General features: G+C 43.5%; 1 protein-coding gene across 7 annotated transcripts in view; it reads right to left on the bottom strand.

Annotated features, from left to right (window-relative positions):
- Positions 1 to 659: 659 nt before the first annotated feature.
- Positions 660 to 24,462, bottom strand: part of RAP1A (RAP1A, member of RAS oncogene family) — a 40,377-nt gene continuing 16,574 nt past the window's right edge. For 3 of the 7 annotated variants that reach the window (XM_035561652.2, XM_035561653.2, XM_035561655.2), the window contains 8 exons: positions 23,259 to 23,328; positions 19,218 to 19,301; positions 15,556 to 15,624; positions 13,900 to 13,956; positions 12,984 to 13,124; positions 8,126 to 8,269; positions 4,795 to 4,910; positions 660 to 2,612 (listed from right to left, as the gene is read on the bottom strand). In XM_035561652.2, coding sequence (XP_035417545.1) covers positions 4,824 to 4,910; positions 8,126 to 8,269; positions 12,984 to 13,124; positions 13,900 to 13,956; positions 15,556 to 15,624; positions 19,218 to 19,274 — 555 coding nt within the window. In that variant the 5' untranslated portion in view covers positions 19,275 to 19,301; positions 23,259 to 23,328 and the 3' untranslated portion in view covers positions 660 to 2,612; positions 4,795 to 4,823. Of the gene's footprint in view, positions 2,613 to 4,794; positions 4,911 to 8,125; positions 8,270 to 12,983; positions 13,125 to 13,899; positions 13,957 to 15,555; positions 19,302 to 19,974; positions 20,115 to 23,258; positions 23,329 to 24,462 lie in introns of those variants that run through there. The other 4 variants (XM_035561648.2, XM_035561650.2, XM_035561659.2 and 1 more) reach the window with 3 other exon arrangements.

Here is a 24,462-nt window from a genome sequence, read left to right on the forward strand (position 1 = left end):
GTTTTAGAGTAACCTTTGGAAACACAGAAACGAAGGTGACAAACACAGGCCGCAGGGAGCTGAAACCATGGCCATTTGTACAACAGGCAGCACTGAACGGCTCTGGGGGAGTTTGTGCGAGGCTCAGCTCGAAGCGAGGGCGCTGGGCCTGTGCCGGGCCGGCATGTCAACGCGCTGCCTCCCTCGGCTCCGTCGGGCGGTGCCAAAACCAGAGAGGCGCAAGGCCCCTTGCAGAAGATTTTAATTTTCGTCTTTCTTCAGGGTTCTCCTTGCCAGGCGCCCCCGAGCCCCCGGAGCCCCCTCCGAGCCCCGGCGGCTGCAGCCGGGCACGGGCCGAGGCCGCCCCCTGGCGGGCACCGAGCGGAGCCGCCCGGCCCCGGCCCCGGCCCCAGACCCCGGGACCGAGAAAAGGCGGAGGAAGGAGAGGGGCGAGGGGAACACAGCCCGGGGGGGGGAGGCACAGCCCCGGGGGAACACAGCAAGAGGTGGAGGCACAGGCCCGGGGGAACACAGCCCTGCCCGTGCAGCCTGGGCTGCTCCGTGTTTTACAAACAAAGCACTTGCCATTTACAAAAGGTGAACCAAAGCAGCGCGCTGTGTCTAGAACATTAAGGTTAGGTTTCCATTTTTCATAGAAGAGACATCTAGCAATCAAGACGTACATTAAAATTACTTTATTACTAAAATATTTTTACATTTAGTAAAGATAACCAACCTGCAAATACCATGCTTCTGCTCCTCCTGAAAAAGGAAGCGCAGCGGTAGGTTGAAGACAATCAGCTACGTAACTAAGTTTGTCCTAGCAACTTTTAAGTAGGCAGATGTTTTCACATTATTGTCATCCAAATATTCTCATCCAGTCTTGTTTGGGCTGCATTTAGAAACTGGGATCTCTGTATAATTCAACAGCTGCATCAGTAACAGTTTTAGAAAAACACATTTATAGAGATTTCTCAACCCTGGTTTCCAATAAAACTATACAACTCCAGGAACAAATGTTTACCAGCTATTACATCTTGATTTCCCATTTAAACAATCAGGACAGAGTCCGTCCCGAGTTTTCTCCACTGTGAAGATACATTTCTCTTCTCACTTACTCAGAAGTGAAGCAGGAGCAAATCCTCCAACACTGAGGGAATTTCAGCAGCATCAAACTGAAGATGTGATTTGGGTCCAACGGGTCCCAAAGGCAGTTCTTTTACTTGCATATGCACAGGAGGATCGAGGCTGAGCACCCAGCGGTCTCTTCATACCCTGCTCTTTTAAACTTGATGAAACCAACAGGTATTTAAAAACAAACCAAACAAGTTGAAATGGAAAAAAGAAAAACAAACAACCCTTCATCTGACTGCAGATCAGGTAACGTTAGCCAGATTTTACCTAAAAATGCAAAGCAGCTGTTTGCTTTGTTGAAATCGCATTTAGTCAGAACCAACATTCAACTCCCCAGTTTCGTCTCGAGATGCTGACCGTATGTAACATCCCCTGTGGGCTCCTGCCCGGCAGGACGACGCTGCTAAAGTAAGGATTCTACTGGTGAAGGACACAGCTGTGTGAAACTGAAGATGACAGTGAAGTCAGACCTTGATACAGTATTAAACCAAATTTGTACATATAAAAATAATTGTACAGAGGAAATATTTTCAGCAGAATACAATCTTTAAATATTCAGAAGAACATACAAAGCTAATTAAAAGTAGCCTTCTGTACTTTAGTGTGTAATATGATTAAGTACATCCAACAAGGAGGGTGTGTGAAGACATCGCATTGGCGTAACGACATACTGTTGGTATCTGTTGCAACAATGATCTACCAGAATGGAAAAAGAATTCACAAAACATTGATAAAAACCAAAGTCTGGAAACCATAACAAAAACACAGAAACAAAATGAAAATGTACTAAAATTTAATCATTCATAAAAGCTGTAATTTAATCTGTGACAGTAAAACACAAGAAGCAATATTAGAGTTGGTTTAGTATATTATATATTTTTGCTTTTAAAGCCATAGAAATCAGTTATCCCAGTTTTTTCCTATAAAAGACCCATTTTTCCAAAGCATTATGCACAAACATTTTTAATTAGAATATAATGGCAGAATGAAAATAATGATATTCTGTAACCTTTAAATATAAAATGAAGTCAATGACTCAAAAAGTTATTTGTTGCTGTGAGTTCAAAGGGAAATTTTAGGTAATATATATCTATAGTTATAGATATAATATATAATGGTGGAACATTTTTAGTGCTTGATGGGGAGAAATTATGGTAAAAGGGTCAATATGAAATTTTAATTATAGTAGCAATATCTAACATTTGAAATGCATCCATGCTCCTTTGTATAATCATACACTAGAGTCAATTATATTTATTTTCACATCTGTTAACTGCTATTGCAAAGGAGAAATACTATTGTCTTAAATTTCCAAGAGATATACACAGAGCAATTTGTTTTTCCAGGGACTGTGTGCAAACCATTTTAAGATCTAAATTCTTCTCATGGTATATAAAAACAGGAGAAGCATCTTCAGATATGTTGCTAATTTCCATAAGGTTTTGACGTCGGGAATGCTGGCACTTTCCATTTAGGCAACAGTTCTTCATTCCTGCAATCTAGAAAAAGTAAAAAACAAGGTGATGGTGGGAACGTTTCTCATCCTACTGACGAACAACCTCAGACAAAGGCCTGAGAGCTTCCCCAGACAACTGCCTGTACACGTCTGTAAAAACACACAGATTTCAGCAGGAAGAGGTTATCATAGAATCATAGAATATCCTGAGTTGGAAGGGACCCATAAGGATCATCAAGTCCAACTCTTCCTTCGCTGTTGTGGTTTGCTCCTACTGTCCTTTGAAGCCTCAGATACAGAGAGAGAAAAGCCTTTGGAAAACAGAACCGTTTCAGAAACAAGTTCTTGTTTTGTCACGAACACAGCAGCAGCGACAGAGAGCTGCCTCCCCATCCCGCTGTCCTAACAACAGTGCCTTACGAGGCAGGTAGCCTCTGGTCCAGGCTGCGTCTGACTCTAGTGGGTGTTGAATTCAGCAACGACAGAACAATTTATGGGAGGGCAATTTCATCTTTTATCTCTCTGAGATGCTGCCCAAGTATAACGAGCTGGAGATCGCCCTGAGCCCTGTTCCAGCCGCAACAAGGAGGCAATCGGTTAGGAAGAGATTTACAAACGCCAGGGGAGACATTGTGGAGTATTTCAATCATCTGGAGCAGCTCTGGAGGCACAGGTAGAAGCAGCCAAGTGTTACAGGAGCCCCATCAGCAACTGACTGAACACAAGGACACCGGGTGAGCCACCGGCAGCTGCCGAGCCCTTCAGCACCGCACCGAGGCCGAGCAGGCGCCGCAGCTCAGCTCAGCTCAGCTCAACACAGCTCAGCTCAACTCAGCTCAGCGCAGCCAGCCTGGCAGACAGTGCGTCCCCAGGGCTGGGGGTGCCTGGCTCCAAGAAGCCATCCTGGCTGACGCCACACTAGCTAAATCCAGATATATCGCCTGAGGAACAGGAAAAGCCACTTGAGATATACTCTTCAATTTCTTTTCCTTAAATCATTGTTTCCCCACAGGACTAAGCTATTATTTTATGACATTCAGAGCTCAGGATAAGAGACTCAATCAATAAATAAAGCACAAATCATCAGCAGCCAGGTTAACTGCATAGCTGCACTTGTCCTGCTCAATCGCAGCTGGGCTAAAGAAACATCCGCCCACAGCGTGCCCTTCAGGTCTGGCAGAAAGGCAGTTAACCACCAATTCCAGGAATTCATCCTTGAAATTCTTCCTACCTAACCAGAAGTTTGTTTTAAATGCTGCAGGATAAGGGCACTTGTGCTGCTTTGCCAGCTGCCACACCTAAGAGAACAGCTTTTGGTGGGTCACAGCAATGACCGGAGGCTGGCAGCCTGGGCACTTGTGGGCACCTGTGGGACATCGACGGCCGACGCGCCGCGAATTAACCCGCCCTGACCCAGCCTGCAGAGCTGGCCCAGGCTGCAACTCTGCCCCGTTGCGTTTCCAGCCAAATGCTCTTTGCACAGCCAACACCACCTGAGATGATTTGTTTGCTTTCTGATCACTTCCTGCTTGGAAGGGCTACTTCCCCTGCACACCTCTGTCTCGGCACTGCCACGCAGCACACGTGTGTGCTGAGATGCTGACGGTTCAGAGGCATGGCCTGGTGGTATTCCTGTCCAAAATCTGAAGCTACAGAAATGCTGCTTGCTTCCAGGAGTGCGACAGAACAGCTGTAAGCACACAGAGTGCCCTGCCAAGATACACAGGAAGATTATTTATAGCATATGTCCAACCTTGTTTTTTGTTGTTTTTTCCCCCCGGTGGTCAGCTTTTCATTTTTCTGCTGTTGAAATCCATGTCCCACCCAAACCAACTTGCAATTGTCCTTGTATCAGCTAGGGCTGAGACAGCAGCTGCGACAACACTACCAGTTACCCGAACACCACTGAACTTCAGTAGAGGATAAAAAGGAAGCAAAACTGACCCAGGATGGCTCCAACTATGGTGTCACATGACAGAGGGAGAACCTACAAGAGCGAGAAGGCAACACCTCACCCATCTCCATCAGTTCCTACTCTAATTGGTGCATTCATCAACCCAAGCAAAAGGAGAAAGGGAGCAAGGCAGGTATTTCTCTGCCAAGTCAGTCAGTGGAACTGGTTTTCAAAGTCCAACAACTGCAGCAGACAGAGAAGGAATTACATGTTTTGGAGCAGCTCAGGGTCAGATTACCTGGGCTGCAGGTGTAGTTCAGACACCTCTTACCTGGCTCAGAGCTGCTGCACGATGGGAGTCTAAAGCAGCAGACATGATTTCTTTTTAGGCTTCTTCTTTTCCACTGGTGTTTTTCTATTTATCTGTCTGACCAGGTCATAAAAGATCTGAAAATGAAGAACACAAACTGAGTATCAAAACAACAAAATGTTATGCAAGTGTCAAAAATTAGGCAGACTGGCAAAATGATAGATACTCTTTCCTGGTGGCTGCAGTCTTACAAATTCAATCAATCTGCTTGCATTCACTTAAATGTGTTTCTCAAGCAGCTGCTTATGAAACAAGAGAGCACAGAGCTCACACCAGCATGCAGAACATAAGGGAGCTGTAAGCTCCTGCCCCGCCACATACAGGTTTCCCCCTTCAGGTTACGTATGACCAAAGGCTTCAGAAGGGTAAGGCAATGAAACGGCAAAGAATCCCTTGCTTTGGACACCTGGAAGAAAACTGGGAAACAACAAAAGCTTTTGGGTTTTGTTTTTAAAAGGACAGGCATAATATCCTGAAGGACCACTTTCTCCCTGGTGCTCCCTGGGCTGCTCAGTGTCCCTGCAGAGCACTGCGTCCATCCAGGCAGCCCTTCTCCCTGGCTTTCACCTTCACAAGTGGTCTTCACTCACCCACTGTGTACATACACTCTTAGTTCTTCTCTTTGCCATACGGGTCAGAGCTGTTGTTCACTCACTTCTGATCTAATTTGCCTTTGTCCTTGATCTGATCTTTTGAATTTATTAATACAATCAGCAAGGAAAAACAAATCGTCTGCCCTGAACTCAGACTTTTCCAGAAGAGGATGACTACAGGGGCCTCTTTCAGCTTCAGAAATTTCTTGTGAACGCTTTTGCTGTGAGTTGTTTTCCCAGTAATAACCCATTTATAGCAAAACGAGCTTTGCAAAAATGCTTGGAGCTGGGTCATGGTACTGAGCAGAAATATTTAGACCTCCAGAAAGCTCCACCCTTCTCCTTGTTTACTTTTTTCCTTCCCAGAGTGGCTGATTGCTCACAAACTCTTGTTGATTCAAAGGAAATTCAGCAGACAAAGAAATAGGTTATAACAAATTTCAACTACTGGAAATCTAAGATTTTCTGGCTATTACATACATGAAAGCACTCGTGCCCCGTTAAATAGTTCCAAACAAAATGAACATACAGTGCCTTTATCAAGCTCTCATGTAAAATATTTTAACAGCATCTGATAGGTGCTCAGGCACCTCCTTCACTAAGCTTATTGTTGCAGCTTTCTGTCAGCCCCAGGCAAAAGCAGCAGTTTGGACTCTTCAACAGACACAACCAAGATGTTAAAAAGCATACAGATGACATAAAAAAAAAAGGTTTCTGCAGGAGAAACCAATTCTCCTTCTTCTATGCTGATGCAAACCACCTTTCAATATTTAAGCCTTTATAAACAAGAGCCAAGATAATTCAAAAGTGATTATGATGTGCTGAAGGAGCCTGAATCTGTGAAGGCACCAACCATTTCTCTCTGGCAGATAAGGTTCTTGACTGCTTTGGGTAGACCCCTCATTCCTCCCTGCTTCCCAGGACTAGGGTAGGGGAAAAAAAAACCTTTGAAAAATCTAAAGTTCTGTCATTTAAGTGTTTGTACTGACAGTGACTACAGAAGTGAAGTCTGCAGCAAGGTTTCAGGAACGCCACTATCCCTAGAAGTCAGTGCACTGCAAGGGCATCACACAGGTCACCAGAAAGAAATCTGAAGCACTGCTACTGAGGTCGACTCATACCTGTATTAAAAACATCCTATCTGTAAGGAAAGGTTTAACTTTCAGCAAATGCAAGCAGAAATTTATCAGCCTTTAGCCTAGACTTTAACAAAGTTAGAAACTCCAAATGTAGCTTTACAAAAACAAAACCAAAGAGTAATGTAAACTCTTCCCCACTCCATGAGCCAGCAGAACAAATAACCAGCACAGCGAGTTGCTTGATTCATTGTGTTCCTTCTTGATTTCCTTAGTTTTTATGCTTTTCAAAACCAGACAATATGAACTAGCAGAAACACAGAAAACTAAGATCACAATAAAAACAGAAACTACTCTTCCAGATAATCATTTTCCTGGCTATGATCGAGCCTGACTGCAGGCAGGAAACATCACAGGGAAATACAGATACACGATTCACTTGTTAAGGATGACCACACCTAAAAACTGCAGGTGTGTATTTGTCCCAGCCCAGTTCTTTGGAGAACTTTAAAGCACCTCTGGCTACTGAGAGGTCAGTCTCTGTGGAAATTCAAATAAAACAGGACTTGGTATACTCCAGGGTACCTGTTTGATGACTGAGCCACTCGTTTCTTTGTTAGCTGTCACAGCTTTACTACAGCTCAGAGACGCACACAAAGCCCTGTCTGGCAGGAGCCTGGCTCAGCAAGCTATATTTACCAGGCTGGATTAGCGAGCACTGCAGCCAGGCTAATCCCAAGCACAGCAGCCTGGAGCTCCCGTCCCTCTCCACCCGACGGATGCGGTGCCGGGCATGTCACGCTGGCTGCCAAGAGAGCTCTGGGTCTAGTCCAAAATCCTCCTGCTTCTCCTTATCACGGTCTCCTAAATGGTCCCAGTTATCTCCTGGCACCAAACCAGCTCTGCTCAATGGGGTCACCTTAGCGTTTGTGACTGGAAAACTGGCCTCTGTCACTGTCAGATAACTCACAGCACAGAATAAAACCTTGCTGCCGGATGGCAAGCGGTGCCACACGACCTCAGGCAGCAGCGACATGCACACCGACTTCCGAAGGTGTTTCTCGTTTAAACATGGGAATGGCGTACACAGATAGATGTTTGGACGTGGTCTCAGTAAATTAGCGGCTTACCAGAGGAGGGCTGTGATGGGATGTCTGCTGGAGCAGCCAGATGTAGCAGGCATGTGAAAAGCAAATACTTTCAAAACCAACAACCAACACTAAGCAACATGACAAGTAATACAACGGGGCATAATCCACGTTCGGAATAGTAGCAGTTGCTATCTTTAAATAAAGTATGTTTTCCAGATAAAGTTTTACCTAAGGTAAGAGTCATCCAGTTAACTGGGCTTACTGATGACCCTCTGCTATCTATGCCCTCTAACACAGACCACAGAAAGCATTTGCCTGGGGATGTCACCCACCTCTTAATTAAAAAAGGAGCAGATATCTTTAAAACAAATAAAAAAAACAGTAACTAAATAGACTCGTCTTAGCCGTTCTTAGACTGACACCTCAGAACCATTCTAAATCTGCCTGATAAAGGAGTGTAAGAAGGACTGCATGCTGGTCTAATGCGGTACTTATGTTAATGTAACATGGGCAAGGAACAGCTGATACTTACCTCATTAACATTGATTTTAGACTTTGCAGACGATTCTAGAAAGGCACAGTTACACCACTGTCTCGCTAAGTTTTGACCCTGTTCTTTGCCGACAACACGTTCTTCCTCCAGGTCACATTTATTGCCAACCAGAATCATTGGAACCTGGAGAGGGAGGGAGCAAAACCAAGAGATATCAGCAAATTAACACGCAACACGTACTGCCCAAGTGATGCAATAGCTCGCAACGGCACACGAAACGGAGGAAAACAAAACAAACAAAATAACATAGCCACGTATAAAAAACAAACAAACAAAAAAAAAAAAAAACAAAAAAAGGAAGTTCAGCAGAGCTCACCAGCTAGGCTGGATTTTAGTAAGTTTTCCAGTAAAGATTTGTTTTCCAATATTTACATCCAACACCACTCTATAGTCAAAAGCACAATTTACTAAAATGCATTTCAAGACATCTATGTGACATGAGGCTGAATTGCCCATCAGCTTAACCTCTTTTAGACAACAGGACATACGGCGTGTGTTTTAAGAAATACATTATATGTTTCTGACGTTTTTACCTCTCTTGTCAATCTGCCGTCAAGCCAACAACAAGTGGAAGCACCTTAGCAGAGCGCTGCCCTGGACACGGAGTAAGGAGGAGTGGTTCTGTGCGGGTAATCATTCCCACAGCCCCATGCACATGACCATCTGCCTTCCTCATCACAACACAATATCGTACTACTGACATGCTTTACATACAGAGACGAGGATGTTCACTACAAAAGGCGCAAACGCTGAGATCAATATTAACTAGTTCAGGGTAATTGAAGTTTCCAACTAACGACCACTCATCAGCTCAGCTCCCGAAAGGACATCGCTTCCAATAAATAACCTCATGCTGTATCAGAATAAACATTTGGTACGTGTTCAAAATATTTGTCCTACGCCCATGACGCAAATACAGGCACATCATCTGTTCGAGATGAATGAAATGAATGATGAAAGGGGATCTACCCTTCTCCTTCAGCTGCTGGCTTTCTGAAGCATCTGGGTGAGTCAGCGTCCCACTCCTTCAGAAGGACAGTGCCTTGGGGAAGCCACATTCCTTGTGACATTCCCTACAGAAAACACTACTAATATATGAGGGCATTATTTCCAAGATGCCTACTTTCAGAAGGCTTTCCCTGTTTCTCAGTCACAGCCTCTACCATGGCTGCAGCCCACCAAAAGATGTTACAAATGGCAAGTAGAAACAACCTTCGACAAGCAAACACCAAAAGCACCCCAAACACCAACAACCTACATCTCATACGGGCCTCGGGGGACAATGCAGCCAGAGCTCAGGTGCCAGGCGCTTTGAGGACTTTGAAGGCCGAGATCGCAGCGAGATCTGCAGTCCCTCCTGCGGTGCTTCACACGCACCCGGCAGCCACAGCATCCTGTTTCCCTCATGCTATGTAAAAGTAGAAAAAAAAAAAACTAACAACCAAAAGAACTGCTGATAATGGGTGTGTACCCTGTTCTATTTCCTGAAGCATTTAATTCTTTGAGCAGAAAATGAGTACTTTCCAGCTGGAAAATAAATCACAATCCACTTCCTTTGATAATTTACAATGCACTGCACATTTTCTAATCTACTTCAACATTAATATTTGTAGTCTCTTCCAGATTCACCTAGACAAAATACATTTTTGTATTTAAAACTCACAGCCATACTGATTAAAAAATGACTGCAGTTTTATTTTTGAGAAGCAAGTTTTACTTATTACATCAAAAAGCTGAAGTCTCAGAACAGATGAGGCAATCCCCCAAACAAGTTTATTTCACGGAGAGTAACAGGATATTTACAACTACACTAGTCTAGTCCATTCTTTACAGTTTTCTAGATATTTAAGAGAATTCCAAATCATTAAAATGTGTTTTGAACATGATGAAACATGTTGAACATGAGGAAAAAAAGGGGAAATTAGGATGTAAAATAATAGGAAAAAAGCGATACTCAGTTAAACAGTGTAGGTTTGAAAGACATGCAACTCTGTATGGTTATTTCAAAAGGTAGTGATTACTTAACCCAGAGCAGAAAATGGAGTTGGAAGAACTTGCTTGACCATTTCCTATGTCATGTAGGAGGCTGGAATTTAAACTTTGTTGGACATAGCTTCATGGTTTAACTACTGGGATTTTAAAAGACATATTCTGAAACTGAATACAGGAAGGAGCACCTTTTTTTTTTTTATTTTTTATTTTTTTTGACTTAGCTTAACAGTTCAAAAGGTTCTCAGCCTTGGATTCAACAAGTAACATCCCCCAACACAAAATTCATAAATGCTCTTGCAGTTAAGCCAAGGAGGGCTCCGAAGCCATTCTGAGGTAGTTGGGATAAGGAACAGGGACGATGTGGGAGGAAGAAGAAACGCGAGGGGACTGCCTGCCCCCTCCGAGCACAGGAGCGGGATGTGTTGCTCAAACCGCACTGCCCTGCGGGGCGATGTAAACCCAACGCACACGGATAAATGCGTCCCGGCCCCGCGTGTGACCACTGCACGCGAGTTGCACGCAAAGGACGGTGGACACAAGGCTGCTCCTGGATTCAGTCCCCATCGCAAGAGCCACACGAGCGATCCATGCCCACCGAAAGCCATCAGCATTCAAAGCCTTGAATGCACTTCCAGCTGTTGGATAGGCTGGAGCGATGGGCTGAGGTCAACTGTATGAAGTTCAACAAGGCCAAGTGCCAGGTCCTGCACCTGGGGCGCAACAACCCCAAGCAGAGCTACAGGCTGGGAGATGAGTGGTTGGAAAGCTGCCTGGCCGAGAAGGACCTGGGAGTATTGGTTGATAGTCGGCTGAATATGAGCCAGCAGTGTGCTCAGGTGGCCAAGAAGGCCAACAGCATCCTGGCCTGTATAAGAAGCAGTGTGGCCAGCAGGTCTAGGGAAGTGATTGTGCCCCTGTACTCGGCTCTGGTGAGGCCGCACCTTGAGTACTGTGTTCAGTTTTGGGCCCCTCGCTACAGGAAGGACATGGACGTGCTTGAGCGAGTCCAGAGAAGGGCGACCAAGCTGGTGAAGGGTCTGGAGAACAAGTCTTACGAGGAGCGGCTGAGGGAGCTGGGCTTGTTCAGCCTGGAGAAGAGGAGGCTCAGGGGCGACCTTATCGCTCTCTACAGTTACCTTAAAGGAGGCTGTAGTGAGGTGGGGGTTGGTCTGTTCTCCCACGTGCCTGGTGACAGGACGAGGGGGAATGGGCGAAAGTTGCGCCAGGGGAGTTTTAGGTTGGATGTTAGGAAGAACTTCTTTACCGAAAGGGTTATTAAGCATTGGAACGGGCTGCCCAGGGAGGTGGTGGAGTCACCATCCCTGGAGGTCTTTAAAAGACGTTTAGATGTAGAGCTTAGCGATATGGTTTAGTGGAGTACTTAGTGTTAGGTCGGAGGTTGGACTCGATGATCTTGAGGTCTCTTCCAACCTAGAAATCTGTGTCTGTGTATGTTAGGAACAACATTTATTTTCAGCGTCCCCTTGAGGAAGCCTACACGAGCAGAGGTCCCAAACCTCTGCACCGTTCACACGGCCAGCATGGTTAAAGCCACCTGCACGCCCTGCTACACCATGCATCTAGAAATTCAAAGCCCACGGATAAGTTCTAGCTATAGCAGTCGGCGCCTGGGCTGGGAACATGGTAAGTGATTTTCTTCTGCCATAAACAGGACTGCATGCACCATCTATCTTAATGTAATTTTTTTCTCATTTGAAAAGGGCTTTAAACAACAACAATTACAAGCTCAGTAAGAGCTCTGAGCACGAGCTCTCCTCTCCACAGAGACAAACTCATGCATAGGATTTCTCTTGAAGCTAAGAAGAGGATAAAAAACCCCTCTCCCGCTGCTCTGCTTTACGCTCTGGTCAGGAACGAACCTGTGCAAGGCACGATCTGACGGTCCCAAGAGACACCTTGCAACACTGCTGGTCCTCACGGAGGATGGGTTTGAATGAAACAGAGATTACCAAGAGACGGGGCAAACCAAATGGGCACAGATACAGCAAGGGAATCTGCTCTGTGCCCCTCGACCAAGGGCTCCCCAGCCCAGGGAGAGAGCCCTGCAGAGTGCAGCACTGCCCTGCTCGCCGGGGCAGCCCGAGCTCCTGCTGTCCTGTCCCCCCACTGCCCGCTCACACAGCAACAAGAGAGCAAAGTCAAAGGAACATTTTCAGCTACTTTCAAAAATTAAAAATAAAGAAGGCTATTAATACTAGTGACACTTAAATTACAGAGCAGGAATCCGGTCAATAAGCTGAACACGTCCTTTCTATTTACAGTTCAAGATCATCAACTCGGACTGCTCTGGTAGGCATGGAGGGCACAGCTCAGCCCCACCGCAGGCTGGGACTTCAGGCTTTGCAGCTGACCCTCAGGACTTGCCACGTCTCTCTGTACTTCAATTTCCGCCTCTCAAATCTGGGAAAAACAACATTAAGTCTCCATGGCAAGACAGCTGAAGATCTATTAAAAATATCATTACTGGCTAGTTCAGATATAATTTTTCCATAACTTTGAGGGAAATAAAGTACTGCTGAAGCACAGTGTGAGGAAAATACAAATACTGGAAAAGAAATAAAATGAAAGGGAAAAATGTTTTCTTCAATCAACTCCTACCATTTTTCTATCACTTCCCATCAAGACTGCAAGCTTTCCAGCAAACTTGAAACGTAACACTGAAAATAACAAATAATGCTAGGGAAATTCATTTCAACACAAAACTTTGCTATACAGCAAAGAATATTCCTAGACAGAAATTTTACTCACATACAAATTCCTGTATGCTTAGTTCCAAAAACATTTTAATCATTTTCAAAATTAAAAAAAAATATATTTGACTTACATCTTCAGTGTCCTTAACCCGTAAAATCTGTTCCCGCAGGTCCTGTAAGTCGTTAAACGTGGACTGTGCTGTTATTGAATATACTAGTGCAAACCCTTGACCATTCTTCATATAGAGATCCCTCATTGCTGTAAATTGCTCCTGTAATCAAATATTTTAAAAAGTAGTTAGGTAGTGAATGACACTAAAGAACGTTTACAAAGGAATACTTCTCTTGTAATGGAGACAAGAACGTAGTACAGCACGGGTCATATTTACGTATTTACCCCTCACAGAGATCCACTGCAGCATGAAAATCTAATAAAAGCATTAACACATCTTTCCCTTTGCTTCCCCCCCCCCCCCAATAAGGAGAACAAGGCTCCTTCCAAAACCAGGAAAAGGTGCAACAAAAACAATAAAAACACATCCTCAGGTATACTGGGGTATGCCCCAAACCATAACACAAGCCATTAGCATTTGGTCGACGTATTCTGTACTGATCTTTCATTTATTTCCTGATACAGCGTTGAGCAGGAGCCTGCTATCAGACCAGTTCCCCAGATGACAGATCTGGGCTATCACTTCAAGTTCTCTCACTGCACAGACAGGCCCATGTGTCACGCGCAGTGTGGCAGTTTGTCACGAGCACGGCCGCGTGGGAGGGCAGTGCTCTTAAGAGCCTGCTGCTTAAGAACTTTTTTGGCTATGTTTTCTGGCCACTTGCAAAGTTAACACGCAAACTTATCCTGAATCTGTATGTTGATACGGCAACCTGCTTTTGGGTTATTAAACAGAACTGTTCTATTTTAATTGTTGTGCCTCATCTATTGCTTCTTCCTTGGGCAGGATTATTATATTAAGTTCTATGCTTACCATCTTGTTTTGTTCTTAAGAAAGAAACTCTGTACCATTTAGAAAAAGAAATCATACTTACTGTCCCTGCTGTATCGAGGATTTCAAGCATACACTGTTGACAGTCTACTTCCACTTGCTGTGTAAAAAAGGGAAGAGACAAATACAGTTAAAACTAAAACCTCTGAAATTAAGGCGAGGGGAATCTCACCTTAATTTTTTTTTTTTTACCTCTGCAGCAAAGACCTCAGTAAGTGAGCCAGCCACCTGGACTTTCCCAACACTAAGAGAGGCTCTGCTATTAGAAGATTAATTACACCTTAAGTTCGCATTTGGGGCAGCTCACTAGTGATCCGGGACTCTGTTGATTATAAAGGCCTAAATAAATTGAGATATTTACAATGAGCCTCTTGAGTCAGATAAAATCCACTCCTACAAATCAAAAGGACCTTAAACTTTTTTTTTTTTTTTGCTGTTGAAGGAGGAGTGAGGAAGAAAAGAAAAAGCACAATATTTAATAAATGTCACACTAAGGCTTAACAAATCTTTTGGAAGCTAAGAACCGTCTCAGATCCACTAAGGGCAATTCCAGTAAAGATGAATAAATTTAACAGCAGAACTCGTAACAGAATTTACATTTAATTATCACAGGCACAAATGCTACAAGTTTTTGTTTTCTGTTTGGTGTCTTTAATTATGGCAACAATTATGCTAGTCTGCAAAACAATGGGTTACTTGACATCAATCCCGAGAAGAAAGCAGCTCTGTTGATAGAGCTGTGTAACACCAGAGTCAGGGATCCTGACAAGTATTTCTGCTCAGCAATTACAAGCCTGCATCCAAAACAGCTGTGAAGTATTTTTATGCGCTTTCAAACCAAGCAGAACATATTTAAACTAAATGGTAAAACAATCATTCCTAGGAGAAAGCAACAAAACACAATTGCTGTGCTACAGTACCACAACCTACCATGATAAATGGTGTGTGTATATATATATATATATATACACATATATATATCTCCTCTATGCTAACTTTTTCAGATCGCATGTTAGCAACAAATATTGATATACTTATGCTTTGAAATAATAATTCATCAAATTACAGCAAAGAGATATGAGTAACAGTCTCTGGTCCTTTAATAAGTTGCCCAGGCACCAATCAACAGCACTGGCACCAGGATGAACAGTATGCCAGGCTGTCAAGTGCCACAGCTCGTACCCCCATACAAGAGCTAAAAAGTCCGTGATGGCCTGGGAAAATACACAGAGAGACGTCTGGTCAGGTGCTCTAACCTCTTACAAAGAAACAGTCCAAGAGCAGAAAGCTAAAGCCTCAACATGCCTCGACTGAAGTCATCAGAGATTTAAAGTGAAAGCTCCTAGTTATATGAAGCAATAGAGCTTTAATCCTCCTATTAAATAGAAGTAAGAACAGTCAAATTAACAACAACGTTCGTCATTTCCTGATAATTCAGCTTTATAGTAGCTGACACAATTTGTCTGGTTGCATTCACAGGCCCCAAACTAGTAAAATACTCTGCAAAGCCAAAAGAAACTATCTACATGAAAGCACTTCCTAGACTGATGCTTTTTTATGCATCATTTCTTGCTGTGCTTTTATGCACTCATAACATTCTCATAAAAAAACCTTGCTCATTTTGATAAGCTTTCATTGCATTATTAAAAAGAAGCAAGCTCCGTGAGACCTGAAAGGAATAGAAATTATGTTATTTTACCTTTCTGTATGAATCTTCTATTGTTGGGTCATATTTTTCAACAAAAATTCCCTGAACGAACTGTACAGTCTGGGGAGAGAGAAAAAAAAAGTGAAGTAACTGTGACAGTAACCAAGAAACACTTTCTGAACAATTAAAGCAGAAAAAACACTCAACGCTGCTGATAAACTTCAAGTGGGGAGAAGAGAAAAATACACACATTTTCAATTATTTAAAAAGAAATCTGCATAGTTTCTGCTGTTTTATGAGCCACTACTCAAGCACATTTCAAAACCATGCGAGACAAATTGTTTGCTTATTTCTTCATAAAAGATGAAGGCATCTCAAAAATAAAGGCATTCTCTAAAATGCTTTTCTTTTAGTGTCTATGACTTCAGAAGAATTAAAAAAGCACCAAATATGGAAGACGTGAAATTTGATCAGAGGAACTGGCAATATGTGTGCTATGGAAAATGCAGATTTCAATTGTGTTAGAGTTACAGTGGAACTACTCTGGATTACACACAGAGCACAGACGTATTTCAGAGTAGTGAGCTAAATCTGGAGAGTCTCCAGATACTCAGTTTGTATTAAATCATTAAAGAAGGAGACATTATTCATTTCAAAGAGGAAATCTTTCTTCTCCTATATAATTATTCCAAGTGAATCTACTCCAAGCATTTCCCATCAAGCTGTCATTTGGATGCGCCCCATCTCTGGACACTCAAGCTCCGTACGTGGCATACTTTGGCTCCTGCTGGTCTGTGGTTTCACTTGTCCTCTGGAAGACACAGTTTGCTTTTCCTTTTCGGTACCTTCTCTTCATAAATAGGAAGAACACTTTTCTCTTTGGTGTCTCCTCTTACTTGCAACCCTGCACGTTCCCTGCACCTAAACAGTCGTCTGTCCTCCTCCGGCGCAGCGCTGGGAATCAGCAACACCCAGGTGAGACCAGACAGATCCATACTGGTACCAGTTGGGTAAATGCTGGAATAGTTTATCTTTGTAATGCTAGCGACAGTGTTAGTTGTTTGCAATTTATTCCCATGCAACGACTGCTGCTCCAAGCACTCCCTGGCTCAGCTCAGCGAGCTGTGGCTGCAGAGCCCCAGGCTCTCCCCATCTCTGGCCGGGCGCAGCGCCGTGCTCTCACCTACGGCGTCCGCACTCACCTCGAGTGCAGCACGGGTGGGTCCAGAGGTTTGGCTGATGATGGTAAAACCAAGTGCCAAGATCACAGCACTTAATTTTATCTCTTTAAATATCAACAAACACAGCAACTATCTTTTGCCAACAGAGCTTTCCACAAATCTTTAGTACAAATTCTGCCAAGTCACTACCTGTTTCAAGAGGTTGTATTTTGTTTGGACAAAAGGCTGAAATTTTTCTGCAGCAGGGTTCCCTTTTGCCACACAAAGACTTTCAAAGAGTGGCACGTACCATATGCATGCAGAAAGCCTCTGTGTGTGCTGAAAACTGAGCATTTCCTTATTATGCTCCTTCTTTTAACATAAAAAAATTAAATAAAATCTAGTACTATCTCATTCAAAAACCATCCTATTTCACTAAATAATCCTGTATTAATAAGCCTGAACCTAAGGATCAAAGCTTTTGCTTCTCCAATATTTTCCTGTCACCCCAAACCTTTCAGATAACGGGACTTATCAAAGCCACTGTGTAGGACACCATTATTAGTGGGTTTATAATGTTATACCAATAATGGCAACTAAGAATTTCAGATTACAGATTGTGTTGTAGGATTTTCAGCACAGTTATTAACCCAACCGAGTCCAAAGAAGATTGCTATTTGCTAGGAGGCTAACGCTTGGACACTGAAGTCGGTCCGAGCTGTACAGCTGCACCCCGTGAACTTTCTTCCTGTTTGTGAACCAGCCTTCAGCAAGAGAATGTGACAAACCACTTGTGACATTTTGTCTTTCTGCTAAAACTCACAGAGTCTTATTTCATATTCCCAAATGCAGTACTGCTGAGAAAGAAAACTAACTTAACCCACAGGAGTTAAAACAGCGAGGAGGATTCGTAGCGAAACAAGAGCATATTGTAATCTGCACTCCCAGTGAAAACACAGAACTGAAAACAAACACCATGCTCTTTGTTGGGTATTCAGCTTCTGCAGTTTGAAGAAAGAAATTTTAAAGTGACCTCCATATAATTTTAAGTCCCACCTTGCCAATACCTGTCAATAAAGTTGGTCATCTTGTAAGCTAAATATTATTCTCCCTCAGCTACTAATTGGCACTTACTGTCCTGCCATAATCATAATGGATCAACACTGCATATGAATTACAATACGTGCTTACTTAGCACCTGGAACTTAACTTTGGTTTACCAGCCTTTTCACAATCAACCCACCAGCAGTATGTACCTACAAAAATTAGGGTCCTCAGTGATTTAACCCAATTTGTATCTCTACAGGTGGGAGTACACAAACTCATCATACACGATAAAGGAAAATACAGTCTCCAGAACTTTTTGAGAATAAATTTTGGAAAAAAAAACTATAGTAAGTATTTTGAAAAATTAAGTATTCACGTTTCAACTTTTAAAAAGGCCAATGATGAATGGGGACTCAGAACTTTATACCAGAAATGAGGAAATTCAAAGTACTTCATGTGCTGAAGAGATTTTATGCACAGCATATTCAGAAGCGCCCTGTTTTACCTAGCAAATCCTTCAATATTACGTAATAAAACCAAGACAATCAAGGAGAATGCTCATGGAAAAAGCAATGGGGATCACTTAAGTTGCTGTGGGAGAACAGAGTATCAAAAATTTTTACTCCTACATCTTGTAAATATTAGGAAGGGATCTCTGAAAGAGTACCTCAAATGTGATACATAATTGAACAATCTTTCCTCTCATTCACCTAGATTCTGCAGGTGATTTGACAAGACTATTAGCAGCCCCTATCAGCAGAATAAAAAACAGTGAAAGAAGCACCAATCTACGAAATTAACGGCTGGTCAGCTATCACCCTCTGTGAAAAGGAACATGGTGTGTTTCCTTGTCTTACATAACTTTACACTTGACCAGTTCTTTGCCCTTCTTGTTGGGGCGAGCTGCTTGACTGATTTGTGATAAATGGGTGACAGAAACCGCTCTTACAATGCTTTACTATCAACTCTGCTATGTAAACCTCTTATTAGAAACAACACAAGCACTTAAGGAGTGCAAAGTGTCATCTGTCTGCTTGTCCCTCTGCTCTGCCTGGAGGCAGCTTGCTATTCCACTCTGGGGTTTCAAGGCCAGACAGCTCCTTCAGGCTCCGTCCGTGACGGAAAATAAACCACCTTCAAGGTGTGCTCCTCGGATGCAGCCATCGCCAATCCACAGCTACGCAGGGCAAGTCTTGATTCATCCTTCTAGCCTAGGCTAGGCTTTTCATACTTAGGGACGTTCAGTTATTTACAGTATTACACATCCGCAGAAAGCAAACATGAAATGCTAACTGTTCTAACAGTGATGAATCACCTGTTTCTTCTCCAAAAACTGACACGAATTCACAGATCCTTCAGCAGCCTAACCATGGCTACCTGGAAGTCACTGCACATAATAAAAGTAGTACAAACATCCCAATACGTTCAATGAGTAATGCCTGCAGTGAGACAGGCCAGTCTGGAAGCTCATGCAGTGGTTTCAGGACCACTTCCTAAGCGACTCACCAAGGCGGACTTCCCCACACCTCCTGAACCAAGGACCACTAGCTTGTACTCACGCATGGTGTGGTCTGTTCAGACACCGACGATCTAGAAGGTGGGAAAAAAAAAGCAAATGGTTACAAGTGTACCTGTACACACACCTTCACGACACTGTCTTCTGAAAGTAGCAATGTGCTCCTGTTCTCCGGATGCTGCTATGAACAAAAAATCTCTATAGGAACAGCTAAGACTGTTGTTTTCTGCGTGAATTGCCGAGAGCTCCAGTTTATACCAAACAGAACAATAACCGAACTATAGATCCCCCCTCCTACATGTTCAAATATTCAAATGCGCAAACTACACGCAACCCCATACTTCTACAGTGAATCAGCCAACGCAATGCTTCCTCTGACCTTGCCATAAAGCATTTTAATGATTTCAAACTTTGCCCTGGAACTCGCTGCCTCCCAGGTTTTGGGATGCCTAGACCCGGACCTGCCAACCTTCTGCTGTTTGGAAACGGAGAGGATAAATACGGTTACAAACAGTGCCCGGGCACACAGCCCCCTCCCCGCCACACACCCCATGAGTGCCACCTTGCCTCTGCATTCTCAACGTTTTACAGCATAAAGCCGCGAGTACGAGACAAGAAAATCAGGTTAGTAAGATGTAAGCAGAGAGGTTTATTTCTCCCGCAGCAGGGCAGGATTTAGGTCAGTATTTTCTCTCTGGAAAGGTCAGCCCGAGCTCGTGGCTGCCAAGGCAGAGCCTCGCTGCTCACCCAGCAAAGCCTGTGCCTTTTTAAGGAAATCTTCCAGCTCCCCGAACGCGCTGCGCAGCACCACAAAACTTCTCATTCTCATCGCGATTCCCTGACAAATAAGGCAAGTGACAAAGCTGGCGATAAACATTTTACACTCTGTTTACATTACAGGCCAGGCTGGGCTGTCCCTATCAAGGGCGCTGAGGCAAACAATGACCTCAGCCGCGAATCATCCTCTGCTCCTTCCCGGCGAGATAGCGCTTTCTTCCCAAGTAAGGATTCAGAAACACGAACACTATGAGGCTGGGGAAGTTTCATCTCTCAAAGGCATTTCAAACTAACGTTGCACAGGATTTATGGGTTCGCTGGCTACATCTGAGGACTGGTTTAAAAATAAAGATGTGTTCCTCGTAGTTCCCTGCTGAGCTGCATCACCTTGCTGGCTACCATTAACAACCATCTGCAAAGAACAGGGATCGCATCTTTAGCCCTGCTGCTGCCTCTTTGCCACGCCGGACAGCTACCTGACAGCCTGTGTTGTGGTTTATATAACTGTTAAATTGGGACTTTTATTTTTTTTTTTTCCCCTGTCAGACTCCCAGGGGCCACCTGCCACACGCTCCCCAGGCACATCCCACCAGCACGCCGGCAGCCCCGTGCCGCAGCAGGGGCACACGGCTGCGATATCGGAGACCTGTCCCCAGGACCCTGCTTCCAACCCTCACCCCTCAACCACACTATGTCCTGTGGTCTAAATGGGACACATACGGGTTAAAAAATTAATAAATAAAGCCCACGTGCAGTCGCAGAGGAAGAGGCACCCAAATCCTGTGGCCAGTTTAATACAGCTTTAAGTTCACTTTTACATCAGAAGAACATGGGTAGAAGGCTCGCCTGCCTGTGCTGAGGCTCTCATGTAGCCGAGCTGCTCTTCCCTCGCCCAGACGTTAGAGGGAGAATAAAGCAGAAGTCAGCAGCAGCAGCTCATACTTTCAGGCACCTCGGGGCTGTTTTTCTTCAACTCTGGAAGCCGCTGTGAGCTTTGGTTGCTTAACTTCATAGAAATTGTGAAACTAAGTCAAACTGAAAGGGATTTTCCAGAATGCTAACTTCAAGTGTCTAAAAACAGAGCAAGCCATGTCTACGCGCTATAGTACACTGACAACATTTTTGGTTAAGATACTGTCAGCTGCAAGCTCTTCTGCTTGAAAGTTTCCCTGAGAAATAACATTCACTTCCTTTTTTTTTTTTTCTAAGATCACGATTTTGGTTGGGAAAGAGAGGGGAATTCCAATTAGCAATGCTTTTTCCTTTGACAATCCTTAGAAATTAAAAGGGAATGAATTTTTTATAAAGTGTAAATGCAATCTATTGATGTAGTCTATCTTCATCTTCTACGGTTCCACAGTCTGCTCCACCCATGAATGCCCCTTAAAGTAAATCAATCTAAGGGTTAAATTTAGCTGTGAACTCTTTCACTTCTTATTTATAGTAAAAATACTTGTGGGAAACTTTCAGCTGGGAGTAGCACAAGACTAACTTCTCATTTCTTCTCTGCAATATTTGCTGATTTTTTTTTCAGGTGCAACAGGAAACCAAGATCCTGAAACGCACGAGCCTTATTACTGTAAACTCCACACGCCTTAATTATCTTGTAGCTCTTTCACAAGTATGTTAATGTTATCTGTTTATACAACATGAATGGAGTGCTCCAGAAATTACTATGCCGCATCCTAGCCAACTTTTCGTTTGGCAAACTGTTTATGCCCACCTAAATACAGCAAGACACAGTAGCATTCATTTCCATACAGAACTCTGTGCAGTAGAGGAGCATGCTGTGAAGTAACAGCAGCATTTCAAAATGGCATGAAATTACGGGTGTTTAGTGTTTCTTTTGATTCTAGAAAGGCCTATGATCACTAAGAAGTGTAAAAACATAACTTTTTGTCGTTTCACATGTTGCGAAACTGGTCTCATAAGTTCTGAAGGCCAAGGTGCAAAAAGAAAGCAAAAACTAAGTGTGTCATCTTGCTCACGCTCCCCTTCTTCCCTCACGCACAGCCATTGAGGTACAGCAGGACAGGCGTGGGGCAAAGAACAAATTTCGCATTAAATACCCTGGCACTGCTCCAAGCAGCAGGCTCGCTCCGCCCTCAGCACCAGACCAGGCTACCGAGCACCTGCGCAGCCACTTTAAAATACAGCAGTAATAAATCAGTAGGGTCCAGATTGCAGCTACAATAATGAACAAACTTTGCTTCCACACTGCAAAGCACCTGACACCTCAGGATTAATCTCTTCCTTGTTTAACAGGATCACCTCTTTGCGCTGCCAAGAGAGTGCCCAGGCTGCCAGCATCAGCCCCTCCTGAAGGAAGAGCAAAGGTCTCGAGCAGCTTGCCCAAAATACCTGGCCTGGGTAACCTTCACGTGGTATCCACCATGAGAACAACTAGCCATATGCACCTCTAACTGTCTACATATCCAAGAGAAACAACTCTCTAGTGCCATTTATCTGCAGCTGGTCAGATGCTTTGAGCACTGATGAAATGATCCTACTGCAAGAGAACTATGTGGGAACATGTGCCAGGTTCAGTCTCGTTCACAACCCAAATGAAAAATTAACTGCCCCTTATACAAAAGCCTCACCAGCTCATCAAGAAGCCCGTAATTTCGCAGAATGTTAGGGACTGGAAGGAACCTTGAAAAAAAAAAATTGGGTGGTTGGGGAGAGAAATGCAAGCAAAGAATAAACACAAACGCAACCCTGGAAAAGGCTGGGTGCAAGAACCTTGTGCTAACCCAAAACGTGGTGTGCACCTTGTGTGATGCGGATGTCTGAGTTCAATTTCACACACCCAAAGAAGGCAGCTTGTATTACTGCTTGCTCCTTCCTTCTCTGAACACTGATAGGGCCATGAGTTGAGTGAGGTAGATACACTGCTCAGCAGGAGGAAGACAGTGGTAAAGGCACGTGGCTTGATGGTTTTGCATAACTTCATGAAACGTTGGGCATAACTGATGATACAATCCCCAGTAAGATGGTAACAAAAGACTTAAAAGAACAACAACAAAAAAAAATTAAAGTAGACACATTCTTGGCTCAGCCTTGGAAAGAAAAACTGTGTACTGTTATTATACGTTTGTATTTTGTACAACAGCAAATAACATCAGGAAGAACACACTACTTCAGAGTTGCTTTTCTCCACTACAAGAAACAAAGTTCAGACAACTTTTAACTTAACTTCAAATGATGCATTATACATTTATCAATTCTCAAATGAGAACATTAAATACTCGTACCTTGGCATAAAAGATCTCTCATCAGTGTTAACAGCACTACTGAAGTTTTTTCCAGGCTCCCTGCAAGGGACTGAAAAAAAAAAAAAAAAAGAAAAATTAATTCCTCAGAACATATTTTTCAGATGATAGTGTATGTACGCATCAAATCTACTCTTCACAGCTTGAAAGCAAAATATGCCTGTTATTGAATTTGCTCTTTGCTTTAATCAAGGGAGCTCTACACAATTTCTGAACACTAGAATCAAATTCCCTTAAAAACAAAGCCTCCAGTGCAATTTAACCCTGCTTCTGATAAGTGAAATGTTGGGGGGTCAGGAGAAAACCAATGGCAAAACAGAATTTCTGCTGGACAAAATCATTAAAAAACGCTTTACAAACTGGACTTGCAGCTAAGGTAAACCATGGGAAGGAGACAAAACTGAATCTATTTGGTTAGAAAGCAAAGATCAACCTCACAACAGCAAAGCTGACACTTGTGCTCAATACAGGACGCCAGCAGCTCCAGCTGCTCAATGCACTGCCACCTCTTTAGCCTCAGATTTCATTCAGGAGCATGGGTAATATCATGCCTTTTTTTTTTTTAATGAAAATTTTGAGCTCCTGATTTTTGGCTACCAGATCTGACAGCAGTGAAATACAGTCTGCAGACACACAGTAGGAAAAGGTTGCCATCAAAGGGAAAAGTACTTCTCTCTTCTATGCAGTTTTTTTTTTTTTAAATCAGCATCTAGAAAGCTTGTCTGTCTGCCTTACATCAATTTTTATTGGCTTTGTGCTGTTGCCACTTCTGTCCACAATCCCTGAACTTGTAATTTGACAACTACATTTACAGGATGCTCACTCATGTTTCCAATCTCACACTTTTTATTGTTTCCCTAGCACTGCCTTCTACCTCGATACCACAGATCTCACCCCCAAATATATGTCTGTGTCACAGATATGACACAGTCTGTCTCCCTCTGCTTCTGACCATTCATTGTTCAACTGGCCAAGGGATGGGAATTTTAAAGAAGAGTTCAATGACCAATTCCCATTAAAAGCCAACAGCAGCTCAGGGTTCCTCTCCCGCAGTTTGTTTTACTCCAAACAAAAAGACAGAGATGCGCGCTGCTCCAGTTTCATCCCCAGGTTTCTGATGGGCTTTTTTCTTCCCAATACGCTCTGCACAAAACCTGGACAACTTCACTTACAAGACAAGCTCAAG

The sequence above is a fragment of the Cygnus atratus genome, chromosome 24 (genome assembly GCF_013377495.2).
Source record: "Cygnus atratus isolate AKBS03 ecotype Queensland, Australia chromosome 24, CAtr_DNAZoo_HiC_assembly, whole genome shotgun sequence".
NCBI lineage: Eukaryota > Metazoa > Chordata > Aves > Anseriformes > Anatidae > Cygnus > Cygnus atratus.